Genomic DNA, 24,382 nt, shown 5'->3' on the forward strand with positions numbered 1-24,382 from the left:
TGGTGGTATTGCAAAAGTAATGTGCGCAAAGGGGGTCAAAATGGTGAAAAATTGGGCGAAGTGGAGGTTGTGGCTATGTCGAGCCGAATGTTTGGGCGGTGGGCGGGATGTCCGGCGGCTGGATTCCGTGGAAGATTAGATCTCATGGGTTTGAAGATGGAGAAGAAAATTTTGGTGAAAATTGGGTGGATTTCGTGGATGGAAATGGTGGGGAAGGTGTGAGGAGGCTAGATCCACATGCAAAACTTCAAATCCATGGATCAAATTCAACAAAACATCATCAAAACCAACAAATCAGAAGAAGAAAAATTGGTATGGCTATTTTTGTGGGGATTTTCGAAATTGGATAAAACAAACAAAATTAGGCTAGAAAGAGGGGGTGAGGCTCCAAGATGTGAATCAACCTATGCTCTGATCCAAGATGTTGTAGGATGAAACCCTAGGTGGTGATCTTGTTCACACTTGGAGGGGAAAGGGAAAGAACAACAAGAACTCAAGAGGGGAAACACTCAAACAAACCCAAATCACACATCCACTAGAATAGCACACATGAGATTCACAAGTATAACATGAACAATCAAGGGAAAATAGCACAAAGGTAAAGGTTCTTCTCAAATCCAAAGGAGATAAGGTCTTGATGATCTAGAGAGATCCTTCTCCCTTAGGAGGTCTTGATGATCCAACGATGAGGACCCTTCTTCCTTAGGAGGTCTTAGTCCTCAAGATGGAGGTACAAGGAGCAAAGCTCTCTCAAAATGATCTCATATACTTTGCTAGCCCTAGCTAGAGGTAGGAGATGGTCTATTTATAGTCTTGGACTAAATAAGATAGATGGAGGGGGTTACATGGGCCTTGGCCCGGTTCTGCACGCTCGGGCGCTGGATGTCGGCCATTCAGGAGGCGCCGGATATCTCGGCCTTGGCCGGTTGTCTGGACCTTGGTAGGATGTCTGGCCTAGAGGAGGCCAGGATTTGACACGTATGGGTGCCCTCGAGCCGGATTTCCAGGGAGGGACCAAAGTCCGGCTGGTGCCGGATGTCCGGGCCATGGTCGGATGTTCGGCCACTATAGCCTCGTCCTTCGTTGTTCTGCGGCTATCATCTCCATCTTGGGGGCGTCGGATATTCGGGCAGGGGTCGGATGTTCTTTCGTTGTACCATTTTGGCGACTCCTCTCGTCGTGTTCCTTCGTTCGTATCCATCATGACTTGGTCTTCTTCTCGAGTGTCTCCGAGGCTGCTTTCTTGATACCTAAGCACACATAGCATTCCCGGTTGAGGTATTAGCCATGTCTCACGTGGTTCCAATGGAAGTTCAGTAAGGAGAATGTCACCTCAGTCTCGACAGCACTCGTGTGTTCTCTTGTCATCGGTCCACTTGGTGCTTGGAGTGATGGTGGTAGGTCCATGGGGATGACCATGGGATGCTCAATATCATGTTCTATTCCTAAACCCGGATAGTTGTTACTACCTCTTGTTTTTCTCCCCTAACCCTAAGTGGTAAGGCAAACTCACCCCTCGAGACTTCACGGGCGAGCCCATTGATTCGCATCCCCTCCGCCTGTCGCTATGGCGGCCGCTGGTGGGGAGGAGAATCCCAAGGCCTTCGCTCCTCTTAGTAGTTTAGTATAGAGTTTTTTAGTCCTTTCAGGTGCGACGCTCGGGTGGATGGCAGCACTTCTTCGAGTTTGTCTTCCGGGCTCCGATCCTCCTCAAATTCGTTTGTCTAGACGTAGTTGATGGAGCTCTGGCTTAGATTCCTACAGCCACCCCCCAGGGCAGTGAGGTTGTGGCTTCTCGTCATGTGGCGAGATTTGAATCCGGTCTAGGCCGTCCCGACCGTGCCGGTGAAGATGCGCAAGGTGGGGGTGAAACGCAAGAAGGCGGCCAAAAAAGGTACTGCGAGCACCGCGCCACCACCTCCTTCGATCGCAACCGCAAGAGCTTCCCGAGGACGCCCGCCGACGACGCTGCTGCTGCTGTGACTGGCGCCCCCCCCCCCCCCTCCCCCCGCGCGCGCCGTGCTGTTGTTGCTGCTTCTTGCCGCGGCGCCTCCCACGGCGACGATCAGGGGCAGGGGGCGGCGGCTAGTAGACGGGTGCCGGGGGCGCCTGGAAGTATGACGCCGGCGTCGGCGGCGGCTGCGGCGCCGTGGGAGGAGCGGCGCGGGAGGGGCCCGCCATGAGAGCCGTGTGCGAGGCCCGGGACTTCACCATCTTCATCCTCCTCTCCTCCAACCGAAGATAGGCCATGACCCGAGGAAAGGTCGGGTCTGGGAGGAACGTGAGGTTGGAGGCCGCGTTGTCGAACTCCTTGTTCAGACCGGCGGTGAGCATGCTGAGGAGGAGGTCGTCGGAGACCTGCTCCCCGAGGTCGCGAAGTTCATCAGCAAGTTTCTTAAGGCGCATGCAATAATCATCGATGGACGAGTCAAGCTGATGGCAGCCAAAAAATTCCTACTGAAGGAACACGCGGCGCTGGAGGGAGTTGTCGAGGAAGAGCCCGTTCAGCTTTGCCCACACCGTCTGCGCGTCATCGGTGTCGCAAACAATGGTGGAAGATGTCCTTGGAGATGGTTTGGTACAACCAGCGAGTGATGGTGGCGTCGATGGTCAGCGAGTCGTCGTCCGCGAACATGAGGCCGGAGTCGACAGAGCCATCGACGTGATCGATGAGGTGGTACTCGCGGAAGACGAGGGAGAAGTAGGTTTTCCAGGCATAGTAGGTGGAGGAGGCGTAGTTAAGAACGACAGGCACGCGGGCGAAGATATCGAGATCACGGACGACCTCCACCGGGAGGGGCCGGACCTTCGAAGGGATTGGAGGCGAGGGAGGCGGAGGAGTAGGGAGAAGTCATGGGTGCAGCGGCGACCGAGGGGAGGAGTGGCGGCGCGGCTGGCGTGGAGAGGGCGATCGGGTGGGTGGGGATGCGGCGGCGGTGGGGTGAGGAGGTGGCGGCGGCGCGGAGGGAGGCGGCTTGGGAGAGGGGGAGGGATGGGGTGATGCGCGCGCGGCACCGGGGTGAGGATGTGGCGGCGGTGCAAGTAGATGGCGGCGGCGGCAGCGAGGAGCTGCGGCGGCAGCGGCTAGGAGCGGAAGCTAGGGTTGGATCGGAAGGAAAACTGATACCATATTAGAGGCAATGCAACTCTTGATGTATTGATCGGGTGCACGGTGCACGTATATGTAGGTACAAGGGCAGCCCTCAGCCTCATCTATACAAGGAAACTAGAGGCGGGGCCAGTAGGAGATTAACCTAACAGATACATGCGCAAATATATTCAACAAGCCGCCTGGTGTGTAGTTCCACCGTGGACGGTAGGGAAGCCGAGTCACTGTTCCTCTCTTTCGGCTCGAGGTGTAGTAGCGATGAGCTCCAGCTGTTGGTTTTAAAGCATCTCTAGCAGACCCCTTATATCGCGTCAAACTGAAAAATAACCATCAGTTTACAGTTTTACGCAAAAAAAAGTGGCCCGTATAGATACCGTATCGGACCACGGCCTTTAGAAAATTTTGCAGGGTGTGGCAAATTCTTCCCCTCGGCCTTTAGAAACACGGGGCGGGAAGCCGACCCGAGGGTGACCCCTATGGCTAGCAAGATTTGGCGGGAGGGACATTTCCGTGTGGCAGTTCCTGCTCTCCCTTCCCTCCGCCGCCATTGATATTCCTCCGCCCGCTTCGGATCACCTTCCCCGGCTTTGTAGCACCGCCATGGATGCCTCTCAGCCGTCACCGTCGAAGTCATGGATGCGCCAACCCCTCAAGCACATCTCGTTGCCAGCCGTGTCGCTCCCGTAACCACCGCCTGGAAGGCACGCGCGCTCGCCGCCGCCGCCTCTGTGAATTTGGTCTAGGCCATCCCCACCCTGCCGGTGAAGATGTGCAAGGTGGGGGTGAAACGCAAGAAGGCGGCCAAAAAAGGTATTACGAGCACCGCGCCACCACCTCCTTCGATCGCCACCGCAAGAGCTTCCCTGAGCACGCCCGCCGACGACGCTGCTACCGCCACCCCCGAGGTGTTCGATGGAATGGGCGTAAGGTATGGAACTTTGATTTTCGTCTAGTTGTTTTTGCTTTTTGCCATTGCGATTGTTCATGACTTGTGAAGCAAAATTGTAGCTCCAGTTTGCGTGATGCGGCTGCCGAGTTTGTGCACATGTTGGACGACAATTCCGTCGACATTGATCAAGTCTCAGTCGGTGATTACGGCTACAATGAAATGGATGATGGTGTGGACGGTCACGATGTGGAAGAAGATGAGGTAGAGGAGATTGGGGAGGGGGTGTTCGACCATGCACAAGCAAAAGTGCGCGCGAGATCAAAAAACTACACGCGATTGGAAGATCAAGTCTTGATCAAGACTTGCGAATCTATGTTCAATTTCCGCGCAAACTATGTTTGATTGTTCAAATTTGTAGGCATTTATCAGAATTGCGGTCAAATTGTCCAATTTGTTTTTTTTTATTTGAGGGCTGCCGCGCGCTGCGGCCTAACAGACCCTGTAAGGCCGAACAATAAAACAGAATATTATGCGCACCTTATACTCACTTTAAAGGTTCGTGGTCCGTGCGATAAGAGGGTCTGCCAGAGATGCTCTTAGAACCCTAGTTTGATCTTCGCGAGAGCTAACTCACGAGCGAGTGCAAGCTAGCACACAGGCAGGTGGATCTATTGCTCGTAGTAGCTCACGCACGTATAGGAAACTAATCAGCCGCCGGCTGGGTCGATCGATCTGCGGTGGCCCTCTCGGCAAAACAGCACACGCAAACACAGGCAAAATCGATAGCTACAGACCCTGCTGGTCCTTTGGATTATTTCTTGCTTTGGTCTTACGTCACGGTGTTGTTTACAAGGGCGCGGGTGAGCTCGGGAGAAGAGGCAGAGTAGGTGGAGCTCGGGCGCGCGCAAGGGCAGGGAAGGGCCGGAGATCTCTGTGCTAACGCGTGGACCGCACCTTAATTAAACACGGGCAAATAACTTTCAAAATTTTGACCTAGTCCAAACTGTTGTGGCGATGTCTAGTCAGTGGTCAACATAGTCAAAACCGAGTCAGGGTTGATTTGTGAACCAAATGGCAAGTTAAGAGGGTAGGATAACCGTTTTTGGAGTTGAGGGTTGAAACCTAAAGAAGTAATTGTACTGGTGGTGCCTGAACTTGCCGTTGATGTTCACTTTAATGTCTAAATTTGAAAAATATATCAAACTAATTTCAATACTTGACATTCTTGTTCAAATACGATTCAAATCACATTCGGATACATCCGTATGGCTTACTTGGCAGGCCAACGTGCCTGACTTGCAAATATATGTCACCATGCCCATCAGGTCCCACCTGTCAGGGCGCAACACAAAATTTTATATACTACACGAACATTATATTAACACATGAGATTTTGAAAATTGTATACATATTTTTAATAAAAATATTTTACAAATTTTTATTTTTATGATAAACACTTTTATAATTGAACAAACATTTTAGAATGCATAAATATTAATATAATTACGTGAATATTTATTTTATTTATAATTATTATAATTTACATTTTTTTATTTCTTTTTAAAGGGGATTATTTTGTTATTTCAAAAAATGGACAAAAAACTGACACGTGGAAAATGGGTCGCACTGACTGCAGCCTATTTAACCCCACAAGTGTGATGTATAAGCAACTCAAAAAGAAAGAGTGATGTATAAGATATATGAGATATCTATCTGTGCGCCAACAATAAGGTATATCTATCCTCATCTGATCAGAAGCACGTTGGGTGGGCTGGTTAGCCCGTGTCGAGGTTACACAGAGGTCATCTGTTCTAACCCCAGCCGCGACTTAAACTTTGGTTTTTTTTTTGTTTATTTGCGTTGCGTGCTGACAGGTGGGGCCCGATGATCATATGGACATATATTGGCCTCACGATACATTGGCATGCCTAGTCAGCCATATGGACGTATCTAAACATGATTTGAACCGTATCTAAACAAGAGTGCCAAGTATTGGAACCAGTATTTTTCAAGTTCATGCATCAAGAACAAGGGTGCCAAGTATTGGAACCAATTCAGTGTATTTTTCAAATTCATGCACCAAAATGAACATCGATGGCAAGTTAAGGCACGCTGGTGCAATTACCTCCAACCTAAACCGAGTGGCAAGTTGAGGGTTGTAACGTGAACCGTTCTTATTTTATTATGTTTGATGCTGTACTTCCAGTGAAATAGATATGATCCTCTTCGTGGAAGAAAAGTATTTCCGAGTATATTTCCGAACAGAGAACGTAGTTTTGTAGTAACAGACCAGGAAACTTTATAGGTGACCCGATTTTGACCTGACATCAATTTCACTTCACTCGTCGTAAATTTACATGCATAGTTAACCCAATCCCTTTCTTTTTTACGTAGGTGCCATAATTGGCACGGTTATGACTACATAACTATATTCTCAGCTCAAACATAGAGCACACAGCAATCAAGCAAAGAAACGAACAAAAACAAAACAACTGCATCCACAAGAATCCAGTGCCGCGAGCAAGTAGCGGAGAATGTAAGAGAACCAGGCTGAAGAATGCTTCTAATGTCATGCCCTGGTGGATCTGGGATATAAGATCACCCCCTTCGAGCTGACAACAATCATGACTATGTGACTGAATACAAGTTAAGCATTGTCCACTGTCGGTGCCTGTCAAGGAAGGGCAACATTTAAGGACTACAATAGTAAACTTCATCATGCTTTAGCCGGTTAGGAATTAAGTACACAAAAAAGGAAAACACTGGCCCCATTCTTGTCATATGCAAGTAGCCCCGTTCTTGTCATATGTTACACCCAATGCATGCAAACAAGCACTACCTCTGTCCCATAATATAATACGTTTAGGAGTACGTAGTAATTTTAGACCTTTTTAGGCATCTACAATGCTGGCTCTTAGCCCAGGCGCTAGGATGTTATTCCTGGCCATTTTGGCTCCATCCTGTTCGATCCTAGGATTTAGGCAAGCGTCGCTGCCAAGCCAATCGTCTGACTCTTGGTCCTCTATTTTTTGCCATAAGACTTTTTAACAAACGCTGCATCTTCGCCAAGCGACTTCAAGGTATCTTTGCCTACGGACATACAACATCTTCGCCAACAAGCACTCTAAGACTACGCTCAAGAGAAGCTCCTCAAGCTCAAGTCCGCGACTTCCACGAGCTACTACGACCTCGACATCGACCATATGATTCCTTTCTATGGAACTCTAGAACCGAGGAGTATCTCGAGTGCGAGCGCTTGATGGACGACTACCTCAAGCTACATCAAGTTCCTCCCGAAGATCAAGTGAAGTGCGCCACAAGAAACTTTCACCACTACGCGTCAACATGGTGGCTTCACACACCTTTGGAGAGCTACGACATGAGTTGGTCCAAGACAAAGAAAGCTATGCGGCGAGAGTTCGTGCCTCCAACCTACACGGAATAACTTCTACGCCAATTGGAGAACACCGCCCAAGGATCCAAGTCCATCGACACATACTTCAAGGAGATGAAGAATGTCTTGCAACGAGCCGGCGTGGACGACCCCATTTTAATGAAGTTCCACTTCATGATGGGATTGCGCAACGACATCTCCAAGACTATCTTCCTCGAGAACTACAAGTCCCTCGACGACTACTACATTGGTGCTCTCAAGGCGGAACAAGAACTCATGAAGGCCAAGGCTTCTCCACCCAAGCACACTTCTCGAAGACCAAGCTCCAAGACGGCGAGCATGAGGATAGTACCACCACGATGTCCAAACCCGACAAGCTCCAAGACGACGCTCCCAAGTTTGACTTCACCGCCATCCCACTTTATGGCATTGATAATGCCGAGTCTACTTCGACTCTTTCAAGATGGTGCGGCGACGACTACGACTACGGAGGCATTCAAGGACCAAGCTTTGGAGGCGAACGACATGGTGACGAGCAAGGATGATACTTCCATCTTTGGAGGCGAGTGATGATGTGCCATCTTCGGCCTTTATCCATGGCGACAGCGACGAGATGGTGGAGCATGGGATTTTCCCTTCGACCACGGCGACGTATGATGACTTGAGTGACTTTTGCCATCATATTGAGAGTGAGAGTGACTTCACCACTAGCCTCATATATGATGTGTTGCCCCAATTCCCATGTGAGAGCCATAACCCCCACCACTTGAGTAAGATGAGTGACTCCTCCATACGTGAGATTGAGTGCACCTATTTTGAGGAAGTGAGTGAACCACCACATAGAGAGTGAGATAGTTGATAGGGCATGTGAGGCCATTTCGATTTCTAATGACTTAACCTCTACCACTATTGTGTCTTTCATTTGGTGCTAGGTCCCATATATGATGACGCGCCGATTCGCGATGACTGCGACATGGTTCCATAAAGATGATGACATTGACCACCATTTGATCTTTCCCACCTCACCTACACCACTTGAGTGGAATGAGTAAGGTAACATAGGTGAAGGTGATGCTCTGGTCTCACTAGTGGACATTCTTGACATTGATTGCTTGCATGATGTTGATCCACCTATTACCATGCTTCATGCTAGTATGACTTCCCCATGCGATGATTTACCCATTTATGATGAATTTGATGATTGCCATGTGGAGTCTATTAGTTGCGATGTCACGTTGCATAGGATTTCTTGGCATAATTCTTTAGGTCGCATCGTGTTTGACAATCCGCTTGACCTGTCATATGCTATGTATGAGATCAACCATATGTCATATTTGTAATTTCATCATAGTGACTATGCATATGCCATTAAAAATAACTCAATTTGCACTTATAGCATAGATGACAAGGCTATGGTTATTGCCATTTGTTTTTCTTCTAATGATATTGATATGCTCCCTTTGCATCATTTATCTCATATGTCATGCCATGACCACCTAGCTTCGGATATGCATTGTTTTGAATGTTGTCCATTTTCTTCATATGATGTTTTCGATATTGCTTATGAGGAGACCCCCATAGTTTTCTCATACATGTTAGGAGATTTTGATCACTCCCATCCATTGCATGATCCCAATACTTGTGTGCACAATATGCTCCATATGAATGATGTGCCATATATTTGCATTCTCAATTTGTGTCCCCATCGTGTCATACATAATAACTATTTTTTCATGATGGATGACATGTTCTTATATCATGCATCAAATTTCTTTAAGCGATGCTTATCTTATGCTAACTCACACATGCACATACACATCATGATGGATGATGTGTACATTTACCACGCACACAATTTCTTTGGTTTGTGTCTCTTTTGTGTAGGTACCCATGAATACTTGTCAATCTCGCAATCCCAGGAGTTAACAAAACAAGCTCTAAAAAACAATGATGACTTGAGATCCCATTGATTGTCTTTCCCACCACTCTCTTCGCGCAAAGACTTCGCGCATTTCTTCTACATGGTCCTATACCTTTGCCATACATTTGTGACCCATACTTTACATTACACATGATGATTGATTCTAGTACTTGTATGTGTATTTGCAAGCTTGGAGGAGATATCACTTGTTATTGCCATGTTTGCTTTGTACCCATGCCTATGATGATACTATGACCTTACTTTGTGTTCGTGCTTGCGATATGTCATGTGCATTGCCTATGCCTATTATTTGCTCACCTGACATGATTGCCATGATTTCCTCTAGTATGTTGCATCGTCGCACTACTAGCTTGCACGACTTGATTATTATGATTGCTTGCTTGTTGCATCACCAATGATTCATACTTGCTCCTTTCATGCGGTTGATGACAACCATTACCAGGCTTTGCACATGATTCATATTGCTTCTTGTCATATATCTTCATATGTTGCCTCTCTCATGCTAGATGATTTGCCATGTATTGAGTGCAATTATGTCTTTAGTCTTGATGTTGAGTTTGTCCCCATAGCATTCTCACATATATTTGGAGATTTTGACATATTTCTTGTGAAGCATGCTTGCCTTCCCTCTTTGCACCATATTCCTAGTGCCATGAATATAGCCATTGTTGCATCATATTATTCATGCACTTGTGCTTCTAATGGTTGCGTGCAAAAGATGAGAACCATCATGATGGATGATGTGTTTATCTACCATGTGCATACGTTCTTTGCTTTGTTTTGTGCATGTGTAGGATACTTGGACTTCGTGTCGACTTCCATTTCACATGAGTTAACCATTCAAGCTCTTGAGAGTGAACCACCTTCTACCACGAAGATTATACATCGCACTTGCTTGTGTTTTGGCATTGTGAAGGACGCACAAGGACATGCTTTCCAGGTGATAGCATTCTCTTTTGAGAACCTCCAAACCATGAGCTTGGATATTATGGATCATACTACTTGTGTTGCTTGCTTCATTAAACTTTTTGGTCATTTTGGACCACTTGATTGCGCACATGTTAGAGATCTTGCTTGGATTTGTCGTTTCCACATTGACATGCCTCATGACATATATACCTTGTGTGTTGCATCCAATTCTTGGACTACTTACTTCTATCATATGCTTGGTTGCAACAATGTCATTTCTTCACATACGACATGTCCCATTGCTTGCCACATGATTAACTTGATTGCCTCACACATGTTGAACAATTCCATTGTGTTGAGTGCCACACTATATTCGCTGCACCCTATGCACGTTATGCTTGGCTTGGCTTGCACTTGACTCATGTGTTTAGACATATCATCTTATTTGGTGTTGTGAATGATTCTTATGCCTACCATAGACCTTTCATTGAGCAATTTGTTAATGCTTGCTTTGAGCTTCAGGTAGATGCTTATACTCTTGTCACACATATTTGCATCACTACCTCACATTTACATGCTTGTCCCAATGATACCTTTGCTTGTGCTCGATTGATATACTTACATGCCATGTCACAATCCTTTGTCAAACCATATGCTATGCTCGATGACGACACTTGTTTGATGAATAACCTCTTGAATGCTGGGTTTTGCACTAATGCTAACCACATTTGTTTTTCCAAGTGTTTGTTGTCCTTACTCCTTTTGAAGGAATCACAAGATGGTGCGACATTGGAGAGTGCCCATTTCGAGCTTCAAGAAGACGAGTACTTGGTGAACGTCCACTTCTACACAGCGACGCCATCTTCTTCCCATGGTGATTTGGTTTTCGATCCGAGGTCGGATCTTTCCCAAGGGGAAGGGGATGATGCAGAGCATCCTACGGACATCACCATGTCAAGAGTCCGTTTGGCAAGTGACACGTGCGACATCTACTTCACATATACAAAGGTGAATCATCTCCTTTACGCGTGTTCACTTAACCCCTTCGAGGATGGTATACCACTTGACACTCCACTCGTGTGCATACATAGGTACTGTCAAAACACCGCGGATCACGAGGAGGAGTGTGAGCGCAAGCGTACAACTACACCATCCACCAGGGAAGCATGGAAGAGAAGGAAGAAGAGGATCTGCCCAGTCCGGAACGGGCGGTACTACCGCCCACCCCAAGCAGTACTACCGCTAAGCCCATCCAAGCGGTACTACCGCCCAACATCCGCCCTACTTCCGCTTAACCCGACAAGCTCCTGTGATCGAGCGGTACAAGTCCGGTACTACCGCTAAGCCGCTCAAGCGGTACTACCGCCCTGTGTGCGCACAGTGTATCAGGCCTCCGGCCCATGTATCCTCTCCCACTTACCCCTTCGTGGCTAAGACTATATATAGACCCCCTCTCCCTCCTAGTTAGGGTTAGCAAATATGATAGCTCATTTGTATGTGAGCTTTGCTCCTACCTATCTCTACTCTTGAGAGAGAGAGAGAGCACCACTCCCATGGAGTTCAAGACCTCCATGTGAGAAGATCCTGCGGGATATATTGTCAAGACCCCTCACAGGAAGATCCGTCTAGGATATCACCAAGACCTCCTCATGGAGATGAACTTTACCTTGTATCTTTCCTTTTGTTGTTCATGTACCTTGTGGATCTTGTGTGTTTGATTGTCTAGTGGATGTGCGATTGGAATTGTTCTTGAGTGTTTCCCCTTGTGGTTTCTCTCCGTTCTTCCCCGTGTTCTTCATGTTCTTCAAGGGAATCCACTCAAATCGTGAAAGATCGGCCTACACCGGGTTAGCCCCGTATCACCACTCCAACTTGTTTGGGACTAAAGGCTTTGTTGTTGTTGTTGTTGTTGTTCGTTATTGTTATGGTTTAATGGTTGCTTTTGTTCTTCAACGGTCAGAGTGCTGTTGGGTCTGTGGTAGGTTCGGTTTATGTGTGTGTTTTTATTGTCATGCACTCCTTTTACAGAAAAGAAGATTTGTCTGTGGTTTATTTAGGTTGTTGTTTCTGTGTTTAGGTAGATTATTCAGCAAATGCTTGGGGGTGGGTCCTGTGATGTTGCTGTGAAGTGTCTGTTTTATGGTGGTGGTGTTTTTAGAGGGCTTTTATTACGTCTGGTTGAAGATTCTATGGCATTATCATTTTGTCTTGCTGCAACTGCAGTCCACGTTGTAGCTATGCTAGCTCTTAGGTAAAAATCATGGTTCGTGTTGCTTGGTAGGAGGTTCAAATGGTTATTTGAAGTCGTTTTGGTTGATGTCTTGCTGAAGCATGCATATGTTTGGTATATCCAGTTATGTATATGTATAGTTGTTTTATGTCTGGCTCTGAGCGAGCCTTGCTGTTAGCTTCAGTGCTGCCAGCATTGCTAAACATGTACTTTACTTGTGCTGTCTCATTGGTTATCTTCGATCAAGAAGAAAAGATTGTATGGCCTGGTAGTGAAATTGATGGGTCTAAGTTAACATAGATTTATAGATTTGTTTTTCTTATGCATTACTGTCATTTGTAGCCAAACTGCTATATGTCATTTTCATGCGACTCTTTTCCTAATTAGTCCAGTTTTATTGGTATGTGTATTGAGATTCATTTATTTTATCCCCTTTGTGTTTTGTTTCTCTGTGCTTTAACATGGTCGTCCAGGAAGGGCAATTGTTCAGTTATGCCGCCGGAGATCATGGCTCTGATGGGAAGGAAATATGTCGTCGAAGTGACCGTGCCACGATATTCATTTAGGAGAGATAAGGATGCCTTGACTTTCTAGGTTCGCAAGTTCTTCCCACTGGGTGGATCTATGTATCACGATTTCGTTGCAGGCAGCAGTTCTTCCTGTACCGGTGCTGCAGCGGAATTGCCTGCTCATCTTGGTAGGTAGCTCTAGGCGATTCCTTTTGAATTTGGTCCATTTTGTGGTTCTAAAATTGTTTGTTTTATGATAATTGTGTGTAGATGGAGTGGCTGCTGAAGCTTCTGGCGCTGCTAGCCAGCGCCATGAGCTCCCTGAAGGTGTATTTACGCCAGCAAAGGATGTGTTGGTGACTTTCCCTTCATTACCTTTTGAACTGTGTCCATGCCAGATTTCCAGTTCGTCTGAAGCTCATCTGCTCTTATACATATGTTGTTATTACAGGAAACCTAGACGCAGAATGAACATGTTGATGAAGGAGGATGATCCACCAAAGAATAATAAAAGGTCTAGCTTAGATAATTTAGCATTTCTTAATCTGTGAGTGGCCTTATTATAATGCTCTGGAGATGTACTGCGCTATATCCAGGGCCGGTGTAGCTGCTGTAAAATCCACAGTTGAAAAGAAGTTGGCTGGAGAGTGTGAGACTGAGGCTGGGAGTGAGAGCTCCCAATAATTGAGACGGTCTTAGAGGATGGCTTCCCCGAGCTCGGGCGACTCGCTGGGCGATCCGCCGGCGCCGCCGCTGGCTCTGCCCCCCTCCCCGCCCTCGGCCCCCGTCCGCCCGCCGACACCCTCCCCGGCGGCTCTGCCGTCACCCCCCCCCCCCCCGCCGCCTCGCCGCGCCTGGTCTGGGCCGACCTCGCCGCGGGGCGCCTGGTCGTCTGCCGCGACCGCGTCCCCCCCCAAGGCTCCGGCTCGGTCTGCTCGGGCTGTCCCTGCCGGTGGCTCGACTCCCAGGGGTGGGAGTCCTGCTACCCGCGGGGACGGCCGGCGTCGGCGCCAGCCTACGGGTTCGTCTCGGGCGGCTTTGACGAAAGGCACGGCCTTGGGCTTCGGCGCGCGCCCTCGGGGCCGCCGACCTGGCGGGTGGGGCGTCGCCGGCCGGGCTAACCGCGGCATCACGCGCTCCTCCTGGAGATCATCCGGTCCGTCGCCGCCCTCCGCTGCTCCCTCCCCTGTTCCGGCCGACGCCCCGGCGACGCCCTCGATGGCGCTCTCGTCGGTGGTCTACAGGCGGTCCCCATTCCGTCCATTCATCTCGGCCTTCGGCGCCCTCGTGCCCCCGCGTCCCGGCGTCTTGCCCACCCCGGCCTGGCCCCGCCGCCCCCGCCATGCCCTGCCGGCGTCCTCTTCCGCAGCGGCGCTGGGGGAAACCCTCGTTCCCCGATTGGTTTCCCCTGGCTGGTCCTACCGGGCCGCGCTTGTGGTGGACCGCCCTGTGGGCCGCCTGCCCAGCGCTCCTGGGCCGCCGTCGGTTCCGCAGGCTGCTGGCCTCGCGTTGGCCGGGCCTTCTGGGCCTCCTCCCCCCCCCCTCGCGGCCCAGCCCCGCCCCCGGGTGGGCCTCCGCCCGACAAGGCGGTCCATCTGGCCGCCTCTAGGGTTCCCCCGCCAGCCACTTCCTCCCGCATCGCCCGCCTCTCCCCCCGTCGCTGTCCCGCCCGCCGCCACCGCTAGTCCCGTCGCCCCTGCCGGCTCCCGCTCGCCCTCCCCCCTACCTCGCCGGCCATGCCCCGCAAGTGGGATGACGGGGCGGGCCGCCCCAAGCGCTGGGCTGACGATCGCCGGGCTCCTCCGCGCCCGTCACCAGATGCACTTCGGAGGGAGGAGGACCTCCGTCAGGAGCTTGACTCCCGTCCCGCCCGCCGCTCTTCAGCTCGTGCCGCCCGCCGCTCTCCTCCCCGCACTGCCCGCCGGTCCCCTGCCCGCGACGATCGCCGCTCTCGGTCCCCGGCGCGCCGCTCGCCCCCCCCCCCCCCGGACTGATTCGCGGGAACGCGGCCGTTCTCCGGTCAGGGGGTCTCGTCAATCCTCCCGGCGGCGGTCTCCCTCCCCGTCTCGCCGTCGGGACCGGTCCCCATCGCCCCGGCAGCAGCTCCTCCCCGCCGTCACCGCCAATCCGACCTCCAACCGCTCCTCCCAAGCTTCGTTCCCGCCGACCAATGGGGGAAACGGGAACCGGGGACACCAGGGCGCAAAGAAGAAGAAGGGACCTCCTCGCCCCCCGGTTGCCACTCCCGCTGCCGGCGCGGCCGCCCCCCATCCGGGCTCCGCTTCCGCCTCGGACGGTCCGCCGTGTTTCAACTGCGGACTGACCGGGCACTTCCAGGTGGCTTGCCCCAACCCTCCGACGTGCTACCTCTGCAAGGACGCCGGCCACCCCGCGATTCTCTGCCCGGACCGCCCGGTGACGGAGGAGCTTATGATGTACGGCCACGGCATCGAGGACATGGGCTTCTTCCACATCGAGGTCCCGGAGCTGCCCCTCCCTCCCCCTCGCTCCTGGCTCTCGTGACTATCGTTGGCGAGGCCGTCGCCACCCCCGAGCTCATTGAGGCCGAGCTCAACCACTTGTGCAGATGCAAGTGGGATTGGCAGGTGACCTCCACTGCGGCCAACTCCTTCACAGTGATCTTCCCCGACGCTCTGAGCATGGGCTTCTGTACCCGCAACGACAACATCACTTTGGCCCTCAACAGGATTGTGGTGAACATCTCTGAGCCGAGGTGGGATCCCAAGGCCGTGGTGGTCCTCGATACGGCCTGGATCCTCATCGCCGGCCTGCCGGATGTGGCCCGGTCTAAGCGCATCATTCGCGGCATGTCCAAGCTCCTAGGCAAGGTGGTGGTGGTCGACGAGCTCTCTCTCCGCAAGGAGGAGGAGGTCCGGGTCAAGGTGAAATGCCTGGACTCCTCCAAGCTCCAAGCCACGATTCGGGTCTTCTTCAACGACGACGGCTACGACCTCAAGATCTGCCCCGAGCCTCCGAACCACATCGGTCGCCCCCGCTTCTCCGACGACAGCCACTTGAGGGGCGGCCCAGCTGACGACGACGGCTCCCGCCGCCGCCGGTCCCGCCACTCACGCCCCGAGGATCCTGAGGATGACGAGGACTTGTCTAGGCACTCCCGCTCCCCATCCCCCGAGCCCGCCAACCCACCTCCAGGCCGTGGCGGCTCCGAGGCGGGACGCACCCAGGTGTCGGCCTCTGACCTCGCGGTGGCACTGCGCCTGGCCTCTACGCCGGTCGCGCCCCCTTCGCCTCCGTCCGAGTCGACCAGTGACATCTCCAGTGTGGGCCTGCTCGTCATGCCGCCTTCGTCGCCGCGCTCCCCTTCCGCCGTCTCCGCCCTGCACTCCTCGCCGTCGGCCCCAGACCCCCCGGCCACCCCTGGCTCGACCTCCCCGGTCCCCATGGGTGGCGGTGGGGGCCTGCCTCCCCGTCGGCGCGCCAGCTCCGGCCCCCCACCCGCGGGCGTGGCGGTTGGCGACACCCTGGAGCCCATCGCCCCGCTCCCCTCGCCGGTGGCCCCCGATGCCCACCTCGCTCCGCCCACCTCCCCGGCTGCGACGGTGGCTGTGATCGTGACCACTCCGACCGCCGCTCACCCTCCTCCGACGGTGGCGTACGTCAGGCGGCCCCGCTCCACTTCAACGCCGGTGACGGCGTCCCGCCGTAGCGCCCGCCTCGATGCGACCCGTCCGGCGGACTCCCCGGCGTCGTCCGTCGCTGAGCGTGCGGAGCTTCGGGCCGCGGTCCGGAACCTCGAGTCAGGTGTGGATACCGTCCCCCCTAGTTCTTCCAGTTGTTCCTTTTCCGCGCTTAAGGCCGTCCCTCTTGGCCACCTCGCCAAGGTGGCTACTGACTCGGCCATAGTTTTTAGGGGGGAGGTTGGTCCCCCCTTAGAACAGATCGCGGCCATTAGGGCTCGCGAGGTCTTAGATGGCAAGCTGGCTGAGACTCGGGCGTGCTTGCTCTGGCCCACCGTGGATTCGAACGCAACCCCCGCGGGTCTGGGCCCTACGGTGGCCGACGGTGTGATCCGTGGCCGCACCCGCTCTCGCACTGCCGCTCTCCGTGCACAAAGCGCCTCCCGTGTCTTGGGGTCAAGCAGCCCCCCCATGGGGGTTTAGATGCGGGCCCTTTTTTGGAACATTCGCGGCTTCGGCCATGAGGGCCGCCGCCGCCAACTCATCGAGTACATACGAGACGAACACATCGACATCATTGCCATCCAGGAAACCATGCGCACTGAGTTCTCCCTCCAGGAACTCGAGTGTCTTAGCTCTCACCTCTTCGCTTGGCATTGGCTCCCTTCTAGTGGGACCACTGGCCACTCTGGCGGCATCCTGTTAGGGGTGAAGGATGCCACCTTTGAGGTTGGGGGCATGGATCGGGGGGAATTCTTCGTGAGTATGGAGATCTTCGAGCGGGCCCTCAACTTCAAATGGCAGGTCGTGATTGTCTATGGTCCGGCGGACCATCGCCGCTCCCCGACCTTCTTGGAGGAGCTTCATCTGAAGATCTCCAACTCTCTCCTCCCAGTAGTTGTGGGCGGAGACTTTAACCTCATCCGATCCCCGGATGAGAAGAATAATGACCGGATTAACCTCCCCCGGATGCAGTTATTCAATGACTGGATCGCGGAGCTGGGTCTCCGTGAGCTGGACCGGACGGGTGCCCGTTTCACTTGGACTAACCGTCAGGCTGACCCGACGCGATCCGTCTTGGATCGCGTCCTAGTTTCTCCGGAATGGGAATTATGCTGCCCCCTGGCCTCGCTTCGTGCGATTACCCGGATCGGGTCTGGCCATGTCCCTCTCCTCCTCTCCACGGCCGACGAGCGCCCCCCCTCCCCGCCGCGTTTCCGGTTTGAGCTCTTCTGGCTCAACCAGGCCGGCTTCCGGGAGGCGGTTGCCGCTCGCTGGATCTCTGCCCGCTCTTCCCCTCATCGCGCCATGTCTGTTGTTGACTCGTGGCACTTCTGTGCCAAGCTTGCCCGCCAATTCATGAAAGGGCGGGGTGCAAACCTTGGCCGGGATCTCAGAGAACGAAAAAAGGCCCTCCTGCTGGCTATTCAAGCTCTGGATGCCCGTGCTGACACGTCTGGAATCTCCCCAGATGAGTGGATGGTGCGATATGACCTTGAAGACCAGCTCTCAACCATCTACACGGATGAAGAGGCCTACTGGCGTATGCGTGGTACCCAGCGGTGGGTACTTCGGGGAGATGCCAACACCGCCTATTTCCAGGCGGTGGCGAACGGCCGCCGGCGCCGAAACTCCATCCATTGCCTCTGGGATGGAGATACCCCTCTCGTTCGCCCCTCGGCCATTTGTACCCATGTAGATGGCTTTTACAAGGCCCTATTTACCCCCACCCCTCGGGGTGGGGCTAGTCTCGCCCCCGACATTTGGTCGGGTGCCCACTTGGTTTCTGATGCGGCCAATGCTGCTTTGGTGGCCCCCTTTGCCGAGGATGAGGTTCTCGCGGCTATCAAAGGGATGAACCCCTCCTCGGCCCCGGGTCCGGATGGCCTGCCAGTTACGTTTTTTAAGACGTTCTGGCCGACCATCAAGCCGGAGGTCATGGCCCTGTTCGAAGAATTCTTCTCTGGCACCATGGATCTTGGGCGCCTCAACTATGGCATCGTGACCCTTATCCCCAAGGTCCCGGGCGCCTCCGAAATCCGCCAATTTCGGCCAATCACCGTGATCAATGTGATATTCCGGATCCTGGCCAAAGGGTACGCCAATAGGGTGACCCTGCTCGCGAATGCGATTACCCACCCGAACCAATCCGCCTTCATTAAAGGCCGATTTATTCTGGATGGGGTTCTGGTACTCCACGAAGTCCGCCATGAGGTCCGGTTGAGACACCATCGGGCGGTGTTTCTGAAGCTCGACTTCCACAAGGCCTATGACACGGTCCACTAGCCCTTCTTGCGAGAAGTCTTGCTTCGCAAGGGCTTCGACGACCGGTGGGTGACTAGGGTTATGCAACTTGTCTCCTGTGGACGGACCGATGTGAACATCAACGGGGACATTGGGCCCTACTTCCACACCCTCTGTGGGGTTCGTCAAGGCGACCCTTTCTCGCCGTTTCTGTTCAACATGGTGGTTGATGCCCTGGAATCCATCCTTGATAAGGCCAAGGATGCTGGCCATATTCGCGGCGTCGTCCCTCACCTAGTCGAAGGGGGAGGGGTCTCCCTCCTCCAATATGCGGACGATACCATAATTATGGTGGAGGGCACCGTCCAGGACATCGCTAACCTAAAGTTCCTCCTCCTGTGCTTCCAACAGATGTCGGGCCTTAACCATTAACTTCGATAAGAGCGAAGTGATGGTGCTCGGGTTCCCCCCCGAGGAAGCACGGTCCATAGCGGACCGACTTAATTGTCGGTTGGGTTCTTTCCCCACGACTTACTTGGGGATCCCCATTAGTGACTCGCGCCTCACCGTGGCGGGCCTCCGCCCCACGGTGACCCGTATGCAACATCGGGTTGAACCCTGGAAAGGGCCGTTGGTTGTCGAAGGCTGCCCGGGTGATCCTTATTAACTCCTCGCTTGCTAGCCTCCTGTGGTTCCTCATGAGTTTCTATAGCCTACATGAGACCCTCCATCAGGAGATCGCCAAGTACCAGTCTAGATTCTTCTGGGCTGGGGAGGGGGATAAGCAGAAGTACCATATGGTTAGCTGGCCCGATATCTGCAAACCCAAGGACCAGGGAGGTCTTGGGATCCTGTCCTCCCGCCGCATGAACATAGCCCTCCTGACTCATTGGCTCTGGCGCATTGCCAATGGTGATGGAGGTCTATGGCTCACCATCATCCAGAACAAGTATCTCCGTGGACAGCCCCTTGCTTTCTGTCAGCGCTCGGGCGGCCCCCAGTTCTGGCAGGCCGTCGTCCAGCTGCTCCCGGTTCTCCGTATTGGCACTTCCATAGCGGTTGGTACCGGATCATCGACCCTGTTCTGGTTTGATCGATGGCTTGGTGACTCCCCCTTGGCCGCGCGATTTCCTGCGCTCTTCACTATTGCAGTTGACCCCCGTATATCTGTCGAGGCGGCCCTTATTGACTTAGGGCGCCTCGCCTTCCGCCGCCCCTTCGGCCCTCCAGAGGTTGCTGCCTGGGACGCCCTTATGCTGGACATCGCCCTCCTCCCTATGGACGGCGTTGGCTCCCCGGATGTCACATCTTGGCGGCTTGAGCCCTCCGGCTGCTTCTCCACCAAATCCCTCTACGCGGCCATTGCACCCTCGACGGCCCCCGAACCCTTTAGTTTGATTTAGGATATCCGCCTGCCCCTGAAGATCAGGATCTTCATGTGGCAATGGATTCGCAGTCGCCTCCCGACTGGCGTGGAGGTCCGTAAGCGGAATGGACCTGGAACGGGATGTGCCCCTTGTGCGACACGATGGAGGATGCTAACCACATCTTCTCGTGCTCTACGGCTCAGTTCCTTTGGTCCTGCTTCCGCGAGACGGTTGGGGGCCAGTGGTGTAACACCAACTTCCCTGACCTGCTTGCGGAAATCCATGCCTCCCCCCCCCCCTCGCTACCGCCATATTAGATGGCTTTGCGTTGGGGTCCTCGCCTGGACGCTCCGGACCGTTCACAATAAGCATTCAGAAGGTCCCACTTCGACGTGCTACTAACGCCATCTTTAAAATGTGTGGATACTTGCAGCTTTGGCGGCCGCTTAGCCACCCCCAGGATCGGGCCATCATCAACAACCTCATCGCCGACCTTCGCTCGATGGCCTTCAGCTTGGCGCCCCCGCTCCCCCCGCCACCACCGGAGCCAGACTAGATGCTGTGCCGCACCCTCAGTGTGCGCGCCTTTTTTCGTTTTTCAGGGCTTGTTGAGTTGTGCCCTCAGCATTAACCTATTTGACTACTTGCGGTGTTAGACCTCTGTGTGTGTGTGTTTGTTGGTGAACCTTGTTGGTGTTGGGCTTTATCTATAAAGCGGGGCGAAAGCCTTTTTCGGTAAAAGAAGTTGGCTGTAAGTGGGTCGGAGAAGGGTGGTCGTGTGTACGTGTGGAATTCATCGTTTTGTTGTTCTTATTTGTAATAGGAAGAAAGGATTTACAATGTTCATGCTTAACTATTTTGTAGAGCGAATAATAACTGAAGAAAAACCCACGAAGAACCAACCAGCCATAGGAGCCTGGAAAAAAATTCACGCCCAAAAGAAAACTCGCGCGGCAGGGCGCGTGTATCTCTCTAGTTTATACTAACTAGTAAATGCGTACGTGCAATGCCCGTTAATATTAGGACGAAAATTAATTGCACATTTATATTAGGTAGGATATCAAATATGTGTTAATTATGTGATTAGCACAAACATGTATGATATTAATTGCACGCTAAACATGTTGAGCACTCACCATTGGAGCAATCTAGGTCGTTGGATTGACATGGTTCATTAATTGGATCTTTTTATATTTGTAGATAGGGGTAGATAAAGGTATAGATAGATATAGATAAAATGTCTTTTTCATGAATTGTAGTTCAAACAAGAATAACTCACTGATGATCTATATGTCACTTGTCCAATATATTGGGTCATGAAAGGGAAACCAACTGAAGCCTGATTATTTACCTTGTTTGAAATTGGTTTTCTTGAATGTGGTGCTCCTGTTTCTTTTGGCTTCAAGATCTGGAAAGAACACATTAAGCTTTCATCTATGCTTAACAAAGCACCCGCATTATCAAATTCTCCACAGTAGTTTGGAGCTGAAAAGATGGTGACTAATCTCCTTTCTGCAAAGAACTCATAGTCATCCTCTACCACCTGAGGACATTCATGCTTCAGTTATATAAATGCCATGATGGATAAGATAAAAGTAAGGTAGAGCAATTTCCGCCTACCTGGTGAGCTCGGCAAATGAGGTCAAGATCATTCTTCTCCAAAAATTCTACAAGCTTATCCGCACCGAAAGTACAAGCAACACCTCTGTCACTCTCCCCCCACCCTTGTGTGTCAGAACTAGGATCAGACCAAAGCAAATCACATAGAAGACCATAGTCAGGAATTTCAACAGGCCTCTCAATATCCTTAATTTGATCTAAGCTATTCAATTCAGGTGAGAGGCCACCATGCATACAGAATATCTTATCATCAATAAGCGCTGCCATAGGCAAGCAGTTGAAGCAATCACAGAATATCTTCCACAGACGAACATTGAATCTCCTCTTGCATTCATCATAGAAACCATAAACTCTGTTAATTTTTGCATCTTCATGGTTTCCTCTCAACAGGAAAACCTTATCAGGGTACTTCACTTTATACGCCAGAAGCAGACATATGGTTTCCAAGCTTTGTTTGCCTCTATCCACGTAGTCTCCAAGGAAAAGATAAGTCGAAGTTGGAGGATAGCCACCCAAATCGAACAGCCTCAGAAGATCAACAAACTGACCATGGATATCACCTACAAGGCAAAAGGGGAGAATGTTCTATAATGACAGATTCCGAAACGTAACAAAAGGATGAAATATGATCCCAGGTGACAAGTCCAAATATGGAGAGATGGCCAAGGACAACAAAAATATGTATAAGAGATTTCATAACGAATTCAACCAAATGTGTGAGTCTACTTGTACTTCCTAAAGATGGAAAAGGGGTTTTGTACAACAAGTGGTGCACAGTTTTACGACGGTCCTTATTCTGAGAATATTAAATAACCGACCTGATTTTCATAAAGGTATTAAAAGAATAGGGTTCTGTTGGGCATCACTGCCTTTCAGAATGAAAACAACAGAATAAAGATATGAATAACCTATTATTATGGTATTAAAAAAACCATTTTGATACCAAGTAAGCACTTGAGTCTTACAGAAAAAACTTACAAAGAAAAATTATTACTAACTACATTGAAACAAAATGATCATCGTGTCAGTAACTTTAAGAATGCAAATTCTTGAAATAGTTGTGTTACACATAACAAACACAGTCGTCAAACAGCAAAGTCATAATTGTCATGACATAGGGTAGCACACGCAGATGAAGTGTCAAGAGGTTTATGCATTTGCCACGTAGCTGAGGGACGCCCATTTGTACTATTCTACCCTTCTATCAATGAAAAGATACGCAACCTGTGTATTCACGAAAAAACTTTGTTAGGAAAGAGTCCAATCGGTTTAGCAGTTGGATTAGACTTGTGATAGACTTACCGGCCTCTCGGTCAAGTCTTGTGTACTATATAAAGGGGCTGACCCTCTCAATAAAGGGTAGAAGAATATTGTTGTCTACCTTTACCTACCTTTTAGTAATTATTAGGGTTATGTCAGTAGTAGATCCTTCCAATTGGACATTTCAAATTTAAACCACTTATCATCCTAAAATGTATAAAAGGATAACACAAGTGTACCCATAGAGCAAAGACTACCAACTCTGGCCATTGACCACGCTGCAAGAACACCGGCCAAGATTCTTAAATTGGACATTTCAGATTCCTAAATTTCAGACATCATACCTATGTCAATATTTCAACAGAGTATACTTGTTCTTACAGAAAACGTTACCGGGTCCTCAACAGTCAATACCCCGAATCAACCTTATGCGCCAGACATCGGGAAAAATCGAACATAAATAATCCATCTGGGAATCAGGCATATACGGCCCAAATGCGCAAACGCGCCACAAAGAGGAGGGCGCGCGTATGGTATGCCCGAATCAGAGGGTAGTGGAGGGGCCTTGAGGCCGGTGCTCACCGCAGATCTTGACGGGCGCGGGAATGCGCAGGAGGTTGGGCTGCGAGAGGAGCACCCTTTTGGCCTCGACACAGAGCTGGCGGATCTCCGCCTCCGACAGCTGGACCTGGCGCCCGCCGCGGCCCCCTTCGACGAGCCGCCGAACCACCTCATCCAACGCGGCCCCATCCATGGCGCCCATCGATGCCCGCGTCATCATCATCTTCACCGCTCTCCACCGGCTCGATCCCTAGACGACGACGGAGGTGCGAGGAGGATTAGAAATGGAGGAGGGTACTCTCGGAAAAAAAAAATGGACGACGAGGTGGTCGGGATTGGATAATGGCGTGGTAATTATGGTTTTTTTTTAACGAACGTGGTAAATATGGTTTTTTTGTGTGGTCATTAGGTTGTTTATCTACTACTAGTAGTATTTTTTTATGTGGTAATTAGGTTGTTTATCTACTAGTAGTATTTTTTTTATTTATCCCCTGATGGAACAATCATCAAAATAAACACCGATGCAGCAATTCATCTGGATGGCGGCAATGGTGGAGCAGGGGGTGGCGCGTTCAGCTGGTCGCCTCTTGGGAGCATGGAGCAAACCTCTTGTGGGTGTCACGGACCCCCTTATTGCTGAAGCAATGGTTGTACGGGAAGGCGTGCGCTTTGCGAATCTCAGAGGATTT

At 51.4% G+C, this 24,382-nt stretch overlaps 1 protein-coding gene across 3 annotated transcripts; it reads right to left on the minus strand.

Moving 5' to 3' along the window:
- Positions 1–5,141: 5,141 nt before the first annotated feature.
- On the minus strand, positions 5,142–24,016 carry LOC123061205 (serine/threonine-protein phosphatase PP1). Of its 3 annotated transcripts, none has more exons than XM_044484176.1 (4): positions 23,715–24,016; positions 21,873–22,432; positions 21,604–21,795; positions 5,142–5,330 (listed from the first exon to the last, which is right to left on the minus strand). In XM_044484176.1, the coding sequence occupies exons 1-4, from the start codon at positions 23,914–23,916 to the stop codon at positions 5,244–5,246; spliced, it is 1,041 nt and encodes a 346-aa protein (XP_044340111.1). In that variant the 5' UTR covers positions 23,917–24,016; the 3' UTR covers positions 5,142–5,243. The 3 variants fall into 3 exon arrangements, with proteins under 3 accessions (XP_044340111.1, XP_044340113.1, XP_044340112.1); XM_044484178.1 differs by lacking the exon at positions 5,142–5,330 and adding an exon at positions 6,299–6,669; XM_044484177.1 differs by lacking the exon at positions 5,142–5,330 and adding an exon at positions 8,300–8,687.
- Positions 24,017–24,382: the final 366 nt, after the last annotated feature.

The sequence above is a fragment of the Triticum aestivum genome, chromosome 3A, assembly GCF_018294505.1.
Source record: "Triticum aestivum cultivar Chinese Spring chromosome 3A, IWGSC CS RefSeq v2.1, whole genome shotgun sequence".
Lineage (NCBI taxonomy): Eukaryota > Viridiplantae > Streptophyta > Magnoliopsida > Poales > Poaceae > Triticum > Triticum aestivum.

Coding starts and splice junctions, on each gene's coding strand:
- LOC123061205 (XM_044484176.1), bottom strand. CDS start 23,916: ATGATGATGACGCGGGCATCGATGGGCGCCATGGATGGGGCCGCGTTG. Junction 22,433..23,714: donor CGCGCCCGTCAAGATCTGCG/GTGAGCACCGGC, acceptor TTTGCCTTGTAG/GTGATATCCATGGTCAGTTT. Junction 5,331..21,603: donor GAAAACCAATTTCAAACAAG/GTAAATAATCAG, acceptor GCGCCCTGACAG/GTGGGACCTGATGGGCATGG.